Source organism: Microcaecilia unicolor, chromosome 2 (genome assembly GCF_901765095.1).
Source record: "Microcaecilia unicolor chromosome 2, aMicUni1.1, whole genome shotgun sequence".
NCBI lineage: Eukaryota > Metazoa > Chordata > Amphibia > Gymnophiona > Siphonopidae > Microcaecilia > Microcaecilia unicolor.
Window position 1 is genome coordinate 350907115 of NC_044032.1, and position 20611 is coordinate 350927725.

The following is a 20611-nucleotide window of genomic DNA, read 5'->3' on the forward strand; positions in this document are numbered from 1 at the left end:
TGAACAGGTTAAAAAATAAAATTTTGTGGTTCAGTTCTTTCTCCATAGATATTCCTTCAACTATGTTAAGCTCAGGGGAATCTATCATGATTGAAAGATTTGCTAAAGTTTTGCGAATAATATTTGACTCAAAATTATCATTAGAGAACTAGAGGTAAATTTAGTTAAGAAAATATTTTTTCCAATTCAGGCAATTATAATCTATTAGGTCTTCTTTTCAAGTATATCATTTTAGAACTGTTTGTCCAGGCCACAGTACTTTCACAGCTTGATTACTGCAACTCTCAAACTGCTCCATTTTCTGAAAACCTATCCCTCTTATACTGCCCTACCCCTAAATACCCCAAAGTCCTAAAAACTACTTCACCAAATCTGCAATACCACCCTGCAAAGTGCCACAAAAATTGCCAGCTGAAATTGCCCCAAACTCAAAAACTACACCCACCCGACACACTATCCTGCATACTGCCCCATACCAAATATACCCTGCAACTGCCACACCACCCCTAAATTCCCCAATTACTTAAACTATCTCCTCCAAACTGTTCCACTACAAAAAAAACATGCCTAGAACACACAAACACACAACACAGAACGACACACACACGCAGACTCCACAGATGCACTCACATGGAATGTTTACATATTTTCCTATCCTTTTATTTAATTTTGTTTGTTGCTAATTCTCCTCTAAAAACAACTTGAAAATCATACAGTTTTATTGGTTGCCATTTTTATTGCCAAGTAACATCAACTGCCATGGGCAGGGTCAGATTAAACCATTGACAAAACTGCATATACTGTGTCTCCACATGTTTAGTGGGCCCCTATTAGATGCGCTCTGGACTTGGGTCGTTAGGATAACCAACTCTCTCTCTCTTTTTTTGTTTTGTTAGGAGTCAGCAGAATTTTACAATAATGTCCAGAAGGTAGAAAGATTGGTAACATGTGTTGACTTATCTGCAGTTCTCTATTCCCTCCATCCCCTCCCTGCCCTACCTGCTTCTATTGTAAATAGCAGTGGAGACTGTAGCTAGGAAACTGCCAATTGGAAGGCAGTGGGAATGGAGGACTGAAAAGGAGCTCTAGTTACAGGAAGGGAGGTGGTGATCTGGAGGAATTTTCTGTCCTGTAGAAGTGAAGTTCCTGCATGTGACAGGGGCCAGAAGAGAAATGAACCCTCTCTGAGAAATGCCCCAAATACATTTCTTTGTGAGAAGCAGCTCCAACAGCTATAGTATACATGAATTGATCTACTGTAACATAGTGATTAAGGAAATGTTTCTTTCAAACTGCCTTCCCCTCTCATCTTCTCTCTTGATCCACAGACACACAGAAAGCATATACACATGCAAGCATTCATACATATACACTACATAATAACACATATATAGATACATATAAACATGTATACGCGCATGTATTTGCATGCAAAAGGGGGGTGGGGATGGAAAGAATTCCATGAGCCATACTCTGCATGCTTTCCCCACCTTTTTCTTCTTCAAATCAGATACTTGGTGTAACAGAAGCATAGCTTGGTCAACATCAATACATGCCAGTTAATAATTGCCATTATATCATGCGAATCATCAAAGCCGAGACACTGTTTAAGTCACTTGTGGACTTCCTATATGAATGTGCAATTTTAATGTATACTTAATTTTGTGCTGTAATACAATCATTGTATACAATACATTCAACTGTGTCATACTGGACACTCAAGATGAGAATAAAAAAAAACCTAAATTACTGTTGTCAGTTTTTTTTTTTTTTTTTTTTACATATTATAGCATTAAGCTACATTTTGCTACCGCTTTTCCTTGAGTTACAGAATAAAGCTCACCTTGTCCGGATGAACGACAAGTACTGCCTTTCGATAGTACTTCTTTACTTGATCAGCGGTAACTAGGTCTGCCATACAAACTGGCTTCCACTTTGTCTCACCTTCCCAAAGCACCATATGAAGTGTGGATATCAGTGCTCTTATGTTTCTCTCTTTCCCTTCAATCCAATCTAGAATCTAGAAGAGACAGCGATTTTAATGAATCTAGAAAACAATTCAACAAAGCTGATGAGCCAATCAATGAAATATCTGCATTACAAAGTTTTATAAAACCTGCTGAAAACAATTTCTTAAAAGATACTAACAGGGCCCTTGGACCTACTTCAAATTAATTAGGAAGGGGTTGTGGGAGTAATGCTGAAATCACACTGGCCCCTACTAGAAAGGTAGGTAAAGACGTGCAAAGAATATTTATGTAAAGCACTCTGGAATGATCTTAGTTCACTCCTGCCAGATCTATTGATAGATAACGTTAACATTGTTTTAAACACAATACAATGATTTACAAGAAAATAATATAACCACGAATGAAAATGGAGATAATCAAGGCTTAAAAGTTATGCACACATACTAGGTAAGCTTAGAATGAAGTTGAAAATAAATGTTCTTTACACGCTTTAGAATGAGCACTTATCAGAAACTTGTGTAAATACACTCCCTATGGCTCACAATCAGGCCACCTGTTTTATTACCCGATAGTAATTGCAGAGCTTGTCATACAACCTCTTTCCCTCAGAGACAGCAGGAGCAGAATGCCGCCTTGAGCTGGTCAGGCACGCTCTGAAGTGTTCCAGTAGATGAACGGATGAGATGAGCAGAGATAAGTTCAGAGGAGTTCAGGAGAGAGCCCTCTTGACACAGTTGATGCCCTTTGTATAGCATTTTGATAAGGCGATGTCTCTAAAGATTAGATATATGATTGGTTGTGTCCTGTATATTATAGTTTGGAAAACCACAAGAGTATTTTTTGACATCATTCAATGTTGTTCAATTGTATTCTGGAGCACAGGCTGTAGACCAAGCTCTGTATTGCACTAGTACAGTGGCAGGGGTCAAACCCCTACAGGGCAAGAGTGCCTTGTATTTGAAAAGAAATGCTAGGCAAAACATGAATATTTCTGGCCTCTCTCTTCTAGATGGAGAGAGGCCAGGGTTTATTGTTATGTCTGGGTGTAACATTGAGTTTACCAGAGAACTGTGTTTGCTGAATGTATTTCTAGAGACTTTTGATGTGGGTTTACGATTAGTATTAAAGGACTGTGGCCAGATTGTAGTTTTCCAAGTTACAGAAATAACCAGACCCTTTATCAACTGTTAGGTGGCTTCAGAGGCTTAAATATATGATTTTGATGGAAAAGCTGACAGCTATTCGGCGACAGCGATCACACGACTTTAACCAGTCATAGGATTTGGTACAAGCTTATTATAAGTTAGTTAATATTTAAGTTTAGTTGGGGAGGGGTTGTGTTAGTTTGGGATTGGGGAGGGAGGGGGCAGTGGGACTTTGTTGTCTATTGTATTTTACGAAAGTATGTTCAGTAACTTTTGATGATGTATCATATTTGTATTTCTCAGTTGCTTTTAATAAAAATGTAAGTTAAAAAATTACTAAATTAAAAGAAATTAGTGTTTCTTGCAGGCACCACTGAAATATAAATTAATGCTCCTCCTCCTCTTTCTCATCTCCCCTATTGCACAATCTTAATTTCTCATTAAACTTATACCATCACTCTGCACAGATATTTTTTTGCCTCTGCTTTCTGCTTGTGTCTTCCTGAATATGAGTATATGATAACTATTAGTCTGAGGTCTTTTACTTCCTATTTTATGGAGTTAATGATATTTAGTTGGCATTCTAGGCTCTCTCTCCACTTTCAAATCACTAATGCAGATACAATTTTGTTCAAGTATTCTATTAGCCTAATCTAGGATTTAACAACACAATACTACATCTCCACCTGCCTTCATAACACTTGCAGCGTCTTCTATTGCTCCCCAGTACTGAAAACTTTCTGTTGCTAGCAGCTTCCTCACCAACTGAATGATTTAATGTAAAGTATTTATTATATTGATTTACAAGGCAATTACAGTACAGAGACCTCTATTCACAGATAAACACTTATGTAATTAATTTAGCATTTTTTCCTATGTGCCAACTAGTCCAAAGGTTTAATTAGAAGCTATTAGAAATGTGATCCACATGCATTATGACAGATTTAAAATAAAGTACTACATAATTATTAGTACCAATTGATGGTCTGGAAAATCTGTCTGAGAATAGAGACACCCTGGTCCGGGTTGAAAATGATTATGAGGAGCTGCCCAGGAATTTAATGTAACAATTAAATCAAGGGAGATAAAAAGCTTGCAGCTAGATGATTCTGCTTACAGCAACTAAAATAATAATAATTTACTGGGAATTGAGCTAATGTTGCAATAACTTGAAATAGATGCTAGGCATAACACAGATTTCTAAATCGACAGCTGAGGCTAGCAGAATGATAAAGAACACGGAACTAGGCTGTGTCCATGATCAGTGAATTTAATCATAGCTTGCTTTTGGGAAATCATAGCTTTGTCAGCATTAAGTGACTCAAGATCCGTTGCCTGACCAGACAATTGACGTGAATTAGAAAGATAAAATTTAGGGGGTGGTCAGATTTGTTACTAATATGCTGGATGGACAACTGCTGACATATTCTGATATTACAATAATTTTCCATGATTCTCCTTAACTTTCATTTAAAGTTAATGATTAATGAGTAATGTTTTACATATGATGCTGATAACATGTGATTGGTTCCTGAATCTAATAATGATGTGGCTTTGATTGCATACCAATAAAAAGAAGAGGGCTGAAGTGAATCTCTGAGCAAGTCCAGCAACCATGGCCTCTCCCCCTGCCCTCCCCCCCATTTCCAGCTACCCTCATCGCTGCTGCTCCCTCCCCCTCCATGCTGGGCCCCCTGCACTGACAGCGCCTCTCACCTCCGTGTGAAAGCGCTACAGGCAACAGCAGATCACTCTGCTGCTGCCTGCAGCGCTTCCACACAGAGGTGAGAGGCGCTGTCAGGTCAGTGCAGTGGGCCCGATATGGAGGGTAGAGGTTGTTTCGTGCGATGTTCCTTTCCAGGCGGCAGCGGCGGTGTCCGACAATTCAACTCTTTTTCCCTCTATGTTCCGCCCTCTGACGTCATGACGTCTTGACGCGAGGGCGGGATAGAGAGGTAAGTCTGCACTGCGCATTTGCAAGTGAGTACGGTCACTTGCCGTTTATATGTTTGATATATTTTGTGTATGTGCTTTATTTCACTTGACCTCTTCAAGGGAATCTAGGATAAAGAAACGATAGGTTCCCTGGTGGGGGAGGGCATATAAAGATCAGCCTAGCCCTCAGCGATTTCAGCTTGTGCTGTGACGCGGATCCTAATTCCCCAGGAGATGTCAACGGAAGAAGACTCAGGTAATATCACTATACTTCATTATTATGGGGTCTCTTTGTTCTAAGATATCTTATGATAAGGAAGTTCTGCACAATATTATTAAGCAAGTTACCACTAAGGGTGGACCAATTGGTATTATGTTAAAAAGCCATGGTAGAGCAGCTCTTGTTCCTATCTCTAGGTGGCACCATATTACTGCCAGTCTTCAAAGACTACAGTTTTCCCTTACTGGGACTTTCACAGTTAGGTGGCACCGTATTACTGCCAGTCTTCAAAGACTACAGATTCCCCTTACTGGGACTTTCACAGTAGAGAAACTGTCTTATCTGGCTACCCAATTACAATTGGAGTTTCATGCTAAGGATAGGAAAAATTATGACTGGCAGATTATCTTCTGGTGGCAAGAGACAGCATAGAATCAGGAGAGAGAGAGAGAGAGAGAGAGAGAGAGAGAGAGAGAGAGAGAGAGAGAGAGAACCAGATCTTACTGTAGATCTGAAACTGGAACAAAAGTTAGAAAACTTGAGGACACAATACAACAGTTAACTATGTCCATAAGTCAAAAGGATAAGAATAATACCCCGGGGTTTCCGCCCCTTCCTCTCTTGGCAGTGCCTAATACACCCCCACAGCTATACTGAGGAGGTCTGTATATTAAACGCGATGCTAGGACATGCTGCAGAGGAACCGGGATGAACAGACAGTGAAAGAACACTTTTGCATGAATCTCTGGCTGTTTCAACTGATAAAATTAGGGCGCAGTTGATAATTAGTCAAGCAGTTCAGCTTTTGCCTTCAGCAAAAGCCACAGCCTATACTGTTGGAATAAATCTTTTCAAGAGTTAGAGGATGTGAAACAAAGAATAGCCGTAGCTGTTAAAGAGAGAAAAGAAGCAGATGATTTAAAGGAACGCATTGCAATTGTTATCTCAATACTGCCTCAGACTATTTGTAAACACTATGAAAATTGTAAGGATTTGAATAATCTTGATGTTATAAGAATTAAGTTTAATCAGTTACAAATAGAAATAGCAGATGCCAAAAATAAAGCGAAGGAGTACTGGAAACGAAGTAAAGGTATTGTTGCCAAATTAAGAGAGTGATTATGCGGACATACTCTATAAAATATTTCTGGATGAAGCACCCGAGAGTGTATGATATTGAATGGCATTATAGTCAATTGCAACAGTTAAAAAATGCTTTACAAAATGCCATTATTGGCAGTAGCCTTGTGCAGGATTCAGAACAATCTGATTTTATGAAATTGCGTGATGGCAAAATAGTAAAGAAACCTAGTGCAGCAAATCATGCTGGCACTGCTGAAATGTTTCCTCTGAGACCGTTCCCGTTTGCCAAAGGGGGAATGGTAATGGTCCTGGTGAACTGGACTCCTGAAATTTTTCATTTAGCTAAGTCTTTTCCAAATCCTTGGGACAATCCAGTTTCTTTAATAGAAAATTGGAAGCAATTGATGGTTTCTTATAATCCTACTTGGGCAGACGTGAATAATCTCAATACCTTATTTGTTAATAAACCAGATTACATTAAGATAACAAATAATGAGGAGACAAATACCAAATGGCCCACTGAGGATCCTGTTGAGGATTATACAAACTCAGAAGATGTTAATTATATTGATCGAACTAAGAAATAAATTAACAGCAAGTTTAGAGAAATTATGTGCACCCAGAGTAGATTGGCCAAAATTGATACCTCTGAGGCAGGAGAAAGGGGAAGATGTTACAACCTTCCATATTCGGTGTGCTAAATCATTTCCCCATTTTTCTGGCCTTCCTGGTGAACTGGGAAACGGATGATTGCTATGTCTGTAAATGGCCTTTTATCATCTATAAAAGATATGTTAGAGAATGCAGTCCTCGATTGGCCAGCTAAAGATTCCAGTGCTATTTTGGTAGCTGCCAGACAGTGTGAGCGAAGAATCAAAGAAAAGGAAGATCAGGAAAAGCAAAAGAAGGAAAACCAGAAAAAAGATTGTTGAACTCACAAATTTCTTCCTTAGCGGGGGCAGCTAGGGGACGGGAGGCAGGAAGAGGGGGAGTTCCAAGAGAAAACATTGCCAGGGAGCAATTAATTCTTTGGTGTTGGTTTTTATTCTGTTAAATATGACTCTTTATTTTTGTTTTGCTGTTGTATTCTTTTGTTTAATCTGATGTTTGTGGGTGCTCTTCAACCCATCAAAAGCTACGTCTCTGCAGCATTCCCAGCTCTAACCCTCTCAGGGAGCAGAAGACACAACTTAGGTATTAAAAATGGGACCTTCTGTATGGAACTGTGCAGCATTTATCATCTGAGCCACTGGACCAGGTCCATGCCTGCTTGATATTTTATAATCACACGTTTCAAGTTCTACTTTATTTTAAAATTTAAACGAAAGTTGTATCCTCTATGTGCTCTATAGAATTTCAAAAGTATGAACAAGCAACATTCACTTTTTGAATATCTGAACAGGGTCTTGAAAGATATGTATAAAATTTCTGAACTGTTCTCATATTGGTCCAATGAAATGTACTATAACCTATAAAGAATTCTGTAACTATTGCACATTTTACTGAAGCATTATTGGTAAAATTTTTAAGCAGTCTTTTAATCCTCTGGCAATGCCATAATCTTTCTGGTATTAGGAAATACCATAATCTTTCTCCATGGAAAAGGACTGGGTTATTATGAGATATCATTTGTGGCATCACAGTTATTACTTCCCTCCATATAGAGCTCAGAAAGCAGCATCATGGACAGAAACCTTAAAATAAATTAATCATTTAAAAGAAAAAGGAGCTACCAACAAACTCCCAAGCTCTGATTTCAGAGACAGAATGTGTACTAGCATGATGCAAATTTTCATGGTGCAACATTCTATACAGGTTGATTCTCTTGGCCTCATTAATAAGTGTCTATCTCTACTTCAGGAAGCAGGCATAGGCTTGACTCTTCACTCAGGCCTTTAATGGAAGAAGTAACTAACTTGCTAGTCACACACAAGGAGTGACACCGGTTGCACATACTGTAACAGGACATGCTTATCCACTCCTACTCTAGCTGATATAATATTCAAGAACCTGACTTCATGGGCAGAGCTGCCAATGGGGCAAGCTTTTCCAGCGAGAGATTTAGGGCATGCCCCCAGCCCTCCCACAGCTCTGTCCTGTCTTGCCCATAAATCTGCCCAGCCCTGCTCCAATAAACCTTGCTGATGCAGCCACAACACTAGCAGTCACTTCTCCCCTTCTATTGACAGCAGGAGATGCCTTAATAAAATGTCATCTCCTGCTGCCGTGGGACCAGTCCCACAGCTCTTATTGCGGGACTGGTCCCATGGCAGCAGCAGAAGACATTTTATTAAGGCATCTCCTGCTGCTGCTGGAAGGGAAAGCTGCTTAGTGAGAGAACTTGGCTCACTAGTGGGAGATGACCCACTCAATGCGGAAGACTTGGCAGGACTGCATGTGCAACTTTCCTTAAATTAGTCCCCTTATTTTCTAACTCCTGTTACTCTAGCTATATGTTGCATCTTTGCCTACACCCTATGCTGTCCATGAAAATGTTTTATTGCGTATTGTGTTAACAATGTAATGTAGCATACTATACCATACCTTTTAGTATTTGAATATGTTTACTGCTGTAATTTTTTATTGCTTATGTTTGACTTACTCTTGAACACCGCTTTAAGTGAATTCCTTCAAAAAGGTGGTAAAGCATTAAATAGTGAATACTCAAATTAGTTAGATGACAATGATACAGAAATAACTCAACTTCAAGACAACATGTACATACCTTACAGCGGTGTTTCTCAACCCTCTCTGGAGGTATGCCTAGCTAGTCAGGTTTTCAGGATTACCACAATTTATATGCATGAGATAGATTTGCTACAATGGGTCTCCAGTACATGTCAATGTATCCTTGATTGGCTAGGTGTTCCTTCAGGAGAGGGTTGAGAAGTACTGCTTTACAGCACTTACAGTGTTGACAAGTCTCTGGGAAAGAAGGCTCAATACATCCAAGTGAAGAATGAAGTTCAGACCTGCCTACAGCAAACAAATTGTATTTGTTTTAGTATTTTATTTAACTCACGCTTTTCTAGTGACAGGTAACCAACAAAATGAAATAAATAGAAAAGAAACCCCTCTGCATGCTCATATTCTTTTTTGCATTTATTACTAGATTACAAATACCTCAATTAGAATTAATGTGATACTAACGTACCCTGCCTTACAATATTTTGCTGAACAGAAGTTTTGTACCATTTTTATACATCGAAAGCAAAGGTGACATCAAAAAAAGGTCACTATGGAGAAGGCAGGCTAAGGATTCCACACATTACCTCTCTGGGTATTAGACGAAATTTGCTCCCCCTTAGTACAAGAATTTCACAAAGACATAATGTTATCCATTGGTTCAATGATGAACTAAAAAAACTCAAAACACTAACCAAAAAACTCGAATGAGCATGGAAAAAAATCTAAGGACGAGCATACATTTAATGCACGGAAACAAACACAAAGAAAATACAAATATACAATAAGATGAACTAAAAGATCCTATTACAAATCTAAAATAGGACCAGACTACAAAGATCTGAAGAAATTAATTCATTTAGTAAACAAGTTACTAGATACCTCTCAAATCACAACAAATAACACAGACATCCCATCTGCAGATGAAATTGCCAATTACTTCAGGGAAAAAATAATAAATTTACGTAATACACTTCCCTCAACACATCATTGATTTTGATATCTTCATCAATGATCTGAATCCAACCTATGAAGAATACCCAGCTGACCGTTACTGGACTAAATTTGCTCTGGTCACTGTTGAATCTGTTACCCAAGCGATTCGGAAATTCTCCAATAAACATTGTAAATTGGATGCTTGCCCCAGCTATCTACTTAAATCTGCCCCCAATTGCTTCATTGAAGACCTTACATCTTATCTAAATTACATGCTCCAACAGGGTCTCTTCCCCGAAGAACATGGCAACATCCTACTTACCACAATACCTAAAGACACAAAGAAAAAAAATCGAACGACCTTACCAATTATCGCCCAGTTGCATCCATCCCACTATTAGTAAAATTGATGGAGAGCATGGTGTCCAAACAACTAATGGAATATATGGACAAGTTCTCATTATTACATGAATCACAGGATTCCACCCCTTCCATAGTATAGGAAACTGTGCTGGTCACTTTTGTAGCTAAATTCAAACATGAAATTGCCATAGGTAAAAGTATATTCCTCCTCCAATTCGACACGTCGAGCGCATTCGACATGATAAACCACAGTATACTTTTGGGTTTACTTGAACACCTCGGGATTGGAGGTAATATACTTAATTGGATCAAGGGTTTCTTAACCACCAGAACATACCAAGTTAAATAAAAATCAAACATTTCATCACCGTGGAATGCACATTGCGGAAGTACCTCAAGGTTCCCCATTATGACCAATACTCTTCAATATAATGATGTCCCCTTTGGCCAAATTCTTATCCAGTCAAAGACTTCACTCGTTCATTTATGCAGATGATGTTACAATTTATATCCCCTTCAGACATGACCTTTCTGAAATCTCCAATTAAATCACGCGCTGTCTGAACATCATGGATTCTTGGGCTAACTCATTTCAACTAAAACTAAACACCGAAAAAACATATTGTCTTATCTTCTCATCCCCATACAATAATTATAAACCCACAACCCTAAGCACTCCTGTTTATTCTCTTCCTATTTCTGATAACCTCAAAATCTTAGGTGTTATTATTGATAGCTATCTTACACTTGAGAGCCAAGTTAACTCCATTATAAAGAAGATGTTTCATTCTATGTGGAAACTTAAATGTATAAGACCTTACTTCCCGAGGGAAATTTTCCGTAACTTGATACAATCAATGGTTCTGAGCCACGCAGATTACTGCAATGGATTATATGCGGGATGTAAAGTACAGCTTATGAAGAAACTCCAGACAGCCCAAAACACAGCTGCCAGGCTGATATTTGATAAAACACGATTCGATAGCGCTAAACAGCTCCGATTAAAATTGCACTGGCTCCCAATCAAGGATCGCATTACCTTCAAAATATGCTCTTTGGTCCACAAGATTGTCTACAGTGATGCCACAGGATATATGATTGACTTGACAGATCTTCCGACCAGAAACAGAACGACATGTACCTATTTGAACCTCCACTATCCAAGCTGCATTGGACTCAGATACAAATCAACATATGCATCAAATTTTTCTTACTTAAGTATACAAATGTGGAATGCACTACCAAAGAGTGTGAAAACGATTCATGACCATCAAAACTTCAGGCGATCATTAAAGACCTATCTGTTTTGCAAGGCCTATCCTATTGGCCCTACTTAAATGCCTCAACTCTGCAATGCATCAATACCTTACATCACATTGGACATTATATATTCCTTTATTTCCTTGCCCTTTTTTGTATCTGTTTACTCTAACCTTACCTTACCCTTATTTTAAACTGTATTTGTTTAACATCTACTGGACTTGGCGATCGCCTTTACGGTATAATGTAAGCCACATTGAGCCTGCTAATGGGTGGGAAAATGTGGGATACAAATGTTACAAATAAATAAATAAATAGTTCAAGGCAAATTACATTCAGGTATGCTAGGTATTTCCTCGTCTCTGGAAGGCTTATAAAAGCATGTACCTGAGGTAATAGAGGGTTAAGTGGATGCCACAAGGAGTAAAATTTAAACCCTGGCCTCTCTCTAACCTCTAGGCAAACTCCTGCTCTCAAAATTGGTTACTCACCTGTAGCAGATGTTCTCCAAGGACAGCAGTCCGATTATTTACATAGATTGGGTGTGATATCAAAGAGAGTTCCTACGTGACATGTTTCCCAGCATTCTACTTTGAGAAGCCTTTGGAAGCAATGCACTGTGCATGTGTGTGTGAGTTCATGCCATCAATGCATGGGACCAGTCAGTCTAACAGAGAATGCAACTCCAAGGGGAGGGGAAGATACCTACCAAGGATAAGCAGGATGATAGATTCACACAAATGGGAACCTCTAGTTATCAGGCTCTCTGTAACTAAGTCCTGCAACGACAAGACATAACTAAAGGCCTGTAACAAGCAAGGTGTAACTTAGAATCAATTCTTTGTTTTTTTTTCTTAGACAGTCTGGAAGTAAAATGAGCCTAGAGGGAGGAATTGGATTGTAGACCTCAAACAAATTCTGAAGGACTGTCTGACCAAACTGAGTGTTGTGTTTAGAGTCCTTTTCCAGATGTGTGTGGACAAATGCTCTGCAACCTGGGGGGGGGGGGGGGGGGGGGGTTGTGTGTGTGTGTGTGATGAAAAAGGGATGATGTCAAAAAGTTGAAGCCAATTAGGTTAGTCTCTCTTTCGCCTTCCCCGTGCAGCAGTCATCCCACAACAAAGCAATAAACCTATGAGCTGCTGCATCCACGTTGTGGTTCTTTATTGCTTGGTAGCATTTTTATTTGATCCCACTTATATTTTCAAACATGCCGGCTTGTGCAGTGGGCAGGAGTGGCGGCATCAGTTGTGGGGGGGGGGGGGGGGGGGGGGAGCAGGGCACAGCGGTTTGGTTCTGCCCCAGCTGTGTCTCTTGGCGACCCTGCTCTGTAAATCTCCTCTATGGCTAATTTCAAATAGGCTACCAACACAGTCATGGATCTGGTGTTGTGAGTCACAACATGACACTCAAGTCAGTCTAGCCTGAGCATAAGTAAAGGAAATGCAGTCTAACTGATGGGATATTGTGCATCTGCTGATGGCAGCTCCCAACCTTTTGGAGTCAAAAGAAACAAAAAGCTATGTGGACTTTCTGTAGGCTTTAGTCTACTACAGAGAGGCAGCCAAGACTCTCTTGCAGTCCAAAGTGTGCAGTGTATTTTCTCTGGTAAGAGCATGGGGTTTTGGGAAGAATGTTGGCAGGACAATTAACTAATTGAGGTGGATTTCTGACCCTATCTTAAGAAACAACTTAGGATGCGTATGCAGAACTACCCTTTTATGATGAAACAGTGTAAGGTGGATCACCTACTACAGCCTGATACTCACTGACTCTGCAGAGTGAAGTGAACGCCACCAAAAACAAGACCTTCCGGGTTAGGAACTTCAGGTGACAGGAGTTGAGTCTCAAAAAGAGCTTTCATCAGTTGGTTGAGGACAATGTTGAGATCCCAAGACGCTGTAGGGCTCTTAAGATTAGATAAAGGGGAATTTTTTTTCCAGACTCGTTGGATATTTCTGTTGCATTTGATTCTGTCACTCAATTTTGTTGCAATGATTACGAGGGACTGGCATTACAGGAACAGTAGGGAAATAGTTTTTATCATTCTTGGAACAATGGTACTACTGTGTAATACCTGGAAAAGATAAATCTGATGCGACTGGTTCATCTACTGGTGTTCCTCAAGGGTACATCTTATCTGCAATTTTAATTAATATTTTCCTTCTCCCATTGTGTACCCTTTCTTAAAGGTTTGGGTATTCACTAGCGTACTTATGCAGATATCCAATTTGTTTTTAAAATTGAGAATTCAGTGAATGACTGTATTCAGCTGTTATGTTTATATCTCAAAACAATTAGACAATGGATGACAGCAAATTAGCTAATGTCCCTGATTCTTTTCCAATAGATAATATTAAGATCAGTGGCCCTCTGTTATAGAATTGTCTCCTTCCTAGGTGTCTAACTATGCATGGGAGGCCACAATCCTAAAAAGTAGTACTATGGTTAAATCAGAGCTCCTGGAAAACACTGGGGTAGGCCAACACTAAACATTTCAACCACGACTATGTCATGTGAATCAACTTAGCTTTTTTTGGAAGTTTGATGTCATTGGACAATTGCTGTTTAGTGTTCTAACCACTGTGCTGCGTAGATTATCCCAGTAGTGGACAATGTTCAAGCTGAATTTCAGATCAGATTGTACCACAGCATGAGTGGTGTATGTTACAGTATGTCCATGGGAATTGATACATACAGACAAAACTACTTACTATTATTATTATTATTTATTGCATTTGTACCCCACATTATCCCACCTTTTTGCAGGCTCAATGTGGTTTACAGAGTGTTGTTATGATGCAGTCATTACATGGTCTTAAATACAATCGATAATAAGCTAAGGTAGGTAATTTAGATGCAAGGTGCTAGGTAAGGTGTTGTGAGAGGTGTTTTAGATGCATCTGAGTAGTTTGGGGAATAGTTAGTGAGGATGTCTGTTATCTGTTTAAGACTTGGATAGCAGAGCATAAAAGCTGAATTAGAAGTCATCGTGCACAAACATTAATGCTGGAAGACTGGAGGGTAAATTTGTATTTTTGTTGACAACTAAAAAGTAGAGTTGCCTACCAGCTTACCTTCAAATGCAGCAAAATTAATTAGACACAAATGGATGATGTCATCTGATAGCACCACGATGAAATAGCTTTCCCAGAGGTCAGAGCTAGTGAAGTTTCTGAGCATGCATGGCCTTTCCTACATGCAGCAGTTTAAAGCTAAGAATTAACTCTCAAGGAAACTGGTGGGACTGTGTGTCTGATGAACACCACTGACTATACAGAATACCTGTTATGGATAAGCAACTTTCCTTTTTCAGCTGACAAGCAGGATTGAAGGAGGTGCAAAAGTAGGCAAACTCCCAAGATCAAAGTTGCTTCAGTATCAGAGATATCCTATTGTTGAGGAGCAATTCTACCATAACACCTGAGTATCAGAGGGTGGCCAATGTAAACCAGAGGTAATCTAGGAAAATACAAGCTGCTGAGCTTGACTTCAGTGTTGAGAAAAATGGTTGAAGCTATGCTAAAAGCTTTCACCTGTGACACCCATAACTCTTCCATGCCTCATGCAATGGTAACTTCTAGCATTAGTAGACATTTATTTATTGGGATTTATTAATCACCTTTATGAAGAGATTCATCAATGTGCTGTACAGCAGATACAGTTTAACATAAAACTTACAATGTAAAATGACCAAATATAAGCCTAAATACAATCAACAAGGTAAACTTGAAAAGGGCAAATTGAAACCTTGTAATAGGACTAATGTGAAACAGTATCAGAAATACACATTTAACAGCACTGTAGAACAATCATATATAATAAATGTCAGTACAATAACAAATACCATACTAGAGGAGCATGGAAGAACATTCAAATAACAGATATAATACGCCGTCAGCATAATACCAATGAAACATCTAATAGGCACAAACTAGAAAATTCAACTATCAGATATGATGCTAATGCTGTTCTTACAATACAATGAAATATCTTACTATGTAGCCAAGGGGCCAAGTGCAGATATATAGATAGGGATAAACAGATGGGTGACTAAACAGACCCCAACGACCCCACGTAACCCTCTTCACCTACCAACACAGAATGACTATGATCGAACAGGACAACATGCAATCTTCATCCATTCCGACCCTCCACTTATACCTCATACGATCACTATACAACTTTGTATTTGTTATCCACCGACTGGCAAACGCCTTTGACGGTACTATGTAAGCCACATTGAGCCTGCGAATAGGTGGGAAAATGAGGGGTACAAATGCAATAAATAAACAAACCAAATTATATGTATAGTTAAATAAGATACGAGGAACTGGTCTAAGTTACAGGGTGTGCAGCAACCTAGTCCAGGTGTATTAAAGGCTTAGGAGAAGAGCAAGGCTCTCATCTGCTTCCTGAAATAGGGGTAGTCTCGAATTAAACATAGCACCTTTGGGAGGAAGTTCCAAAGTGTGGGGGTCAGTCTTGAGAAGGCTTACTGGTGGGTATCACAAATCAAGCAATTTCTTTTGGTGAAGGTACAGGTAGTGATGCTCCTTGAGAGGGCCTTAAGAGGTCTATTAAGAGGGCTAGCTTATTCTTAAGTACGTTGGCCAATTTTGTCTGATGACCTTGATAACAGAACTTTAAATTTAGCCCTTTAAGGTACTAGTAGTTAATGTATTGCAAGAAGGGTGTGATATGGTTTTGCTGCTTGCATCCTACTATCATTTGTGCTGTAGCATTCTGAATTAGTTGAAGCTGGTGCAAATTCTTTTTGGTTTGACCAGTGTACAGGGCATTGCAGTAGTAAGACTCATCTTTTCAATATATAAAGAGAGATTTCGTAGTTGCTGCAGGTGACAATTTTTAAAGGTTGTTTCAATTTGCAAGGTCTAATTAAATAATGAGTCTAGCAGTATTCCAAGATTTCTAACCTGTGATTTTAGGGCAAGTTCATATTCCCCCAAAAGCATTTTTGAAATCAGGAACTTGTCCACTTTTATTAGAAACCCACAGAATCTCCGTTTTGCTTGGGTTCAGGAAGATTTAGTTTTGGGGTTTTTTTGCTCATTCCTGAGTTGCTGTTAGACAGACAGTCAATCTTCTCAAAGCTTGTGGGTACATCCAAAGACTTGAGATAGATATTAAATAAAATAGGGGACAATATGGATCCCTGTGGCACTCCATGTCCAAGGTGATGATGTGCTGATGTTAAACAGAATTGATTGAACCATGTAAATACGTGCTACTGAAATCTGTTTTTGCCAGCCTTGTAAGCATAAGAAGAGCAACCAAAATGATAAAGGGGATGGAACTCCTCTCGTATGAGGAAAGGCTAAAGAGGTTAGGGTTCTTCAGCTTGGAAAAGAGACAGATGAGGGGAGATATGATAGACGTCTACAAAATTCCTGAGTGGTGTAGAACGAGTAGCAGTAAATCGATTTTTTACTCATTCCAAAAATACAAAGACTAGGGGACACTCAAGGAAATTACATGGAAAGTCCACAGTTTGCTATTGAGACAGACATGGGGAAGCAACTGCTTGCCCCAGGACTGGTAGCATCGAATGCTGCTACTAATTGGGTTTCTGCCAGGTACATGTGACTTGGCTTGGCCATTGTTTGGAAACAGGATACTGGGCTAGATGAACCATTAGTCTGACCCAGTATGGCTACTCTTATGTAAGTATGATATTATCATCCACAGTGTCAAAGGCTGCTGAGAAATCCAGCAACACCAGTATCGAGGCAGATCCACTATCACTGTCAGATTTATTTCTGAATTTAAAAATACTTGTATCCTACACTCTTTCCAATTCAAGGTGGTTCACAGCAGATACATGCATAGGTTTATCCAGTCGTCGAGTTGACCAGGGAAGGGAAGTTAGAGACTAGTCAGTATTTTCTGAGCTCTGACCTGGTCAAGGAAGCTCTTTTTCAGTAGAAGGTGCAACCACAGCCTTTTTTTTTTTTTTTTTAATTTTAGTGTTGTTGGCAGCCGCCTTTCTACAAGAACGGAATTAATTTTAGTGGCCCCTCCAATAAGGCCTATGCTTGCTTGCTAGCTACACTATCTTTGCTAGGCATAGGTCATGAGGGCAGGATGTCAGCCATAGACCCTTCAGGATTTTTAACCAGATCCATTCGATGGCCAGTGCATCCAAATGAAAGGCAATTCAGTAGAGAGGTGGTTTGATGATTTTGTTGTTGGTGAACAAGTCTATTTGAGGGGTTCCCAAGTGCTAGATAATAGGCTGGGTACTTAAGGATCCAGTGACTATTTGTGAAGCTGAAGGATTCTGCTGGCTCTGTTACCAAGTAGTTTTGGTTTCCAGGAACACAGGTGGCCTAGATGGGCAAACTATTATGTGGGCTGGATTTCAACAGTCACAGGGACCCTGCTTTTCCTTATTCTCTGTCTCCATCTGAAGTTGGTAGCATCTGCAGCAAGTACAAAGCGGTGCTGCTGAATTACAAAAAGGAGTCCTTGGGTGAATCTGGTCTCTGGGGTCCACATTGCATTATGGCATACGAGTGACAGGAACTTTAAACCCTATTGAAGACTTTTTATTTTATTTTGAAATGAGCAGGAACTGTGTTTTGACAATCACAGATCATTTTGAGCTCTCAAACTTGTAGAATTTTGGATGTAAGTGGAATGGAGGAGATATGCATAGATACGTTCCCAACATCCACTTCATTTATAGCGCATACTCCTTTGTAACCAATCCTGCAATAGAAAAGGGCTGGTAACTGATTCTGTGAGCCAAAGATGAATATGCATTGATATGACTATATTCTGTATCCTTGAAGCTTCTTCACGGAGGTGTAGGGAACTTATTTCCCCCATTTGCTGATGCAATACATGACCACTAAATTGTCTGCACCAGAACTATTTTGCATTGCAGATGATAAAGACCTGAAGAGCACTGAAAATTGCTTGCAGCTCCAGATGAGGGATGTGTAGAAAATGTTCTTGTTCAGACCAGAGCTCTTGGGTGTGGCAACAGTTGAGATGGACAGAAACCATCTATGGCAAGAATGAATTGATGCTGAAGTGGAAGAAAGTGGAAACCTCGCAGATGGCCTTTCAAACAGTCCACCGGATCAGGAAAGAATTTAGTCAGGCTGAAGGATAAGGGTGGTTTCTGTGGTTCACTGGACGGGGTTAACTGATTACACAGAAATTTGAGCTCCTACTGAAGCTTCCTCATTTTACACATGCAAAGGGTTCTGTGACAGAATAGTGTGTTTTAAGTCTTAAAAACTGCCTTTATTAAATCTTGAAGTGCATTTCATTAGTTTGGCCAGCTGGTGGTGCATGTTATGTTTTAAGCTGTTATAAAGAACTGCCCTTTCCCTTCTTTAGTTAACACAGATAAAGGAAATTCCTGTAGGGATGTAACCAGTTTTATAAAAATGTTGTTGTGATGGGCCCAGGAGCTCTTTTCATTAGAACTGTACTGTTTTTTCCCCCGTTTCAGCCCGAGAGAAGACAGAGAAAGCTCTTTGCTGAAGCCCGGTAAAACAGTTATATTTGATAATTGGTGAGCAGCTGTATGTCCTGATCTCCCCAGGTACTTTCTAGGAAGTAAACAAATGTTTAGTTAATGTTATAATTGATCCATATTTCAGTTATCCATTATTGTTTGCTAATTGCACATTTTCTGTCCACTGTTCAAGTTCTGAGAATAAATACATTTGTTTGTTCGCCCTGCCTGTCTGGACTGGTGGTTTGTGTTTTGGGTCTGAGTGATTTCTGGGAATTGTGGGACTACTGGGAGAATGGCTCCAGTAACCTAGAATCACTGGGGATAATTTGAGAGCGGGAGATTTGCCCAGAGGCGGTTGTGACCCAGTAGGTGGGAGGAAGGTGCTAATGTACAGTACAAGCAGCAGGTGCAGGCGGACCTGAACTGTGCTGGGGACAGACCCTCTAAGTGGCCATGAGGTAACTCCAGGTGGGTGGCTAGGCGTTTCGTGAAAGGTTTCATATGAACCGTGGAAACCAGGTGTCCCAATATCATGAAGTGGCAGTTTTGTAGGATGCAATGAGGTAATGGAGGATAAGAGAGCCTCCATTCTTTCAACTGGTAAGAAAGTGTTACCTTATTCGTATCCAGTAATAACCCTTCAAAGCACAATATCACTGGAAGCAGACTGGATTTTTGAAAATTCACCAGAAACACTAACAAGTGAAAGGTCTGGATCAAAAGTTGAGTTATGGAATAGCCTGTTCTTAAGTGGAAGACAACAATAGAGGGAGACCGAAGTACAGGAAATCGGGCCAAGCAGAAAAAGCACAAAGTGCCTCCAAGAGCGGGTTGGCATCTAAACTTTAATGAAGGACTTGACATGGAACATGTTTCGGCTTAACACCTGTATCAGGAGTTGTCAATATCAGCAATATAGGCTGGATAGTATCCCCTGTTATTTCAACATCAGCACGCAATGCTAACACATATAAAGGTAAGAGAAACAGTCAATTCTCTCAAAATGGAAAATATGCTGCTGAGGAGAGCTACATATAATAGAGGTGACAAAGAGGCATATTTTCAAAGCACTTTGGGAGGCTAAGTTCCATAGGTTTCTATGGAACTTTGGGAGGCTAAGTGCTTTGAAAATATGCCTTAAAGTGTACCAGCTAAGTTAAATATCTTGTTGGGAGATGGACTTCCCTAGTACATTTGGGACCATGATCAGACACAACCAAGATACTATTTAACATCGTTTGACTGAAACAAACAAGGAAACAAACCTTTAATTTCTGTGGATCTACATCCTTGGACATTTCTTGTTTTCTCATTTCTGCTATCGTTCGTGGCCCTTTTTTGTCCATTTTAGATGAAAATCCTTGATTGGACAACAGATCTACAAAATCATTCTCTGAAACTTTTGGCTTTGGTCCTGTAAAAAAAAAAGGTGGCACACAATTTCATAAGTCTTAAAAACTGGGTGCAACAGTCAAAATTTATTTATTGGAAAACACCAAGCGTGAAGGGCTGAGGGGGC

At 39.6% G+C, this 20611-nt stretch overlaps 1 protein-coding gene across 1 annotated transcript in view; it reads right to left on the reverse strand.

Annotated features, from left to right (window-relative positions):
• The window catches only part of GAK (cyclin G associated kinase), a 398389-nt gene that overhangs the window by 4991 nt on the left and 372787 nt on the right, over positions 1–20611 (reverse strand). The window contains exons 26-27 of the mRNA XM_030194468.1: positions 20358–20506; positions 1844–2020 (exon numbers count right to left, since the gene is read on the reverse strand). Coding sequence (XP_030050328.1) covers positions 1844–2020; positions 20358–20506 — 326 coding nt within the window. The remainder of the gene's footprint in view (positions 1–1843; positions 2021–20357; positions 20507–20611) is intronic.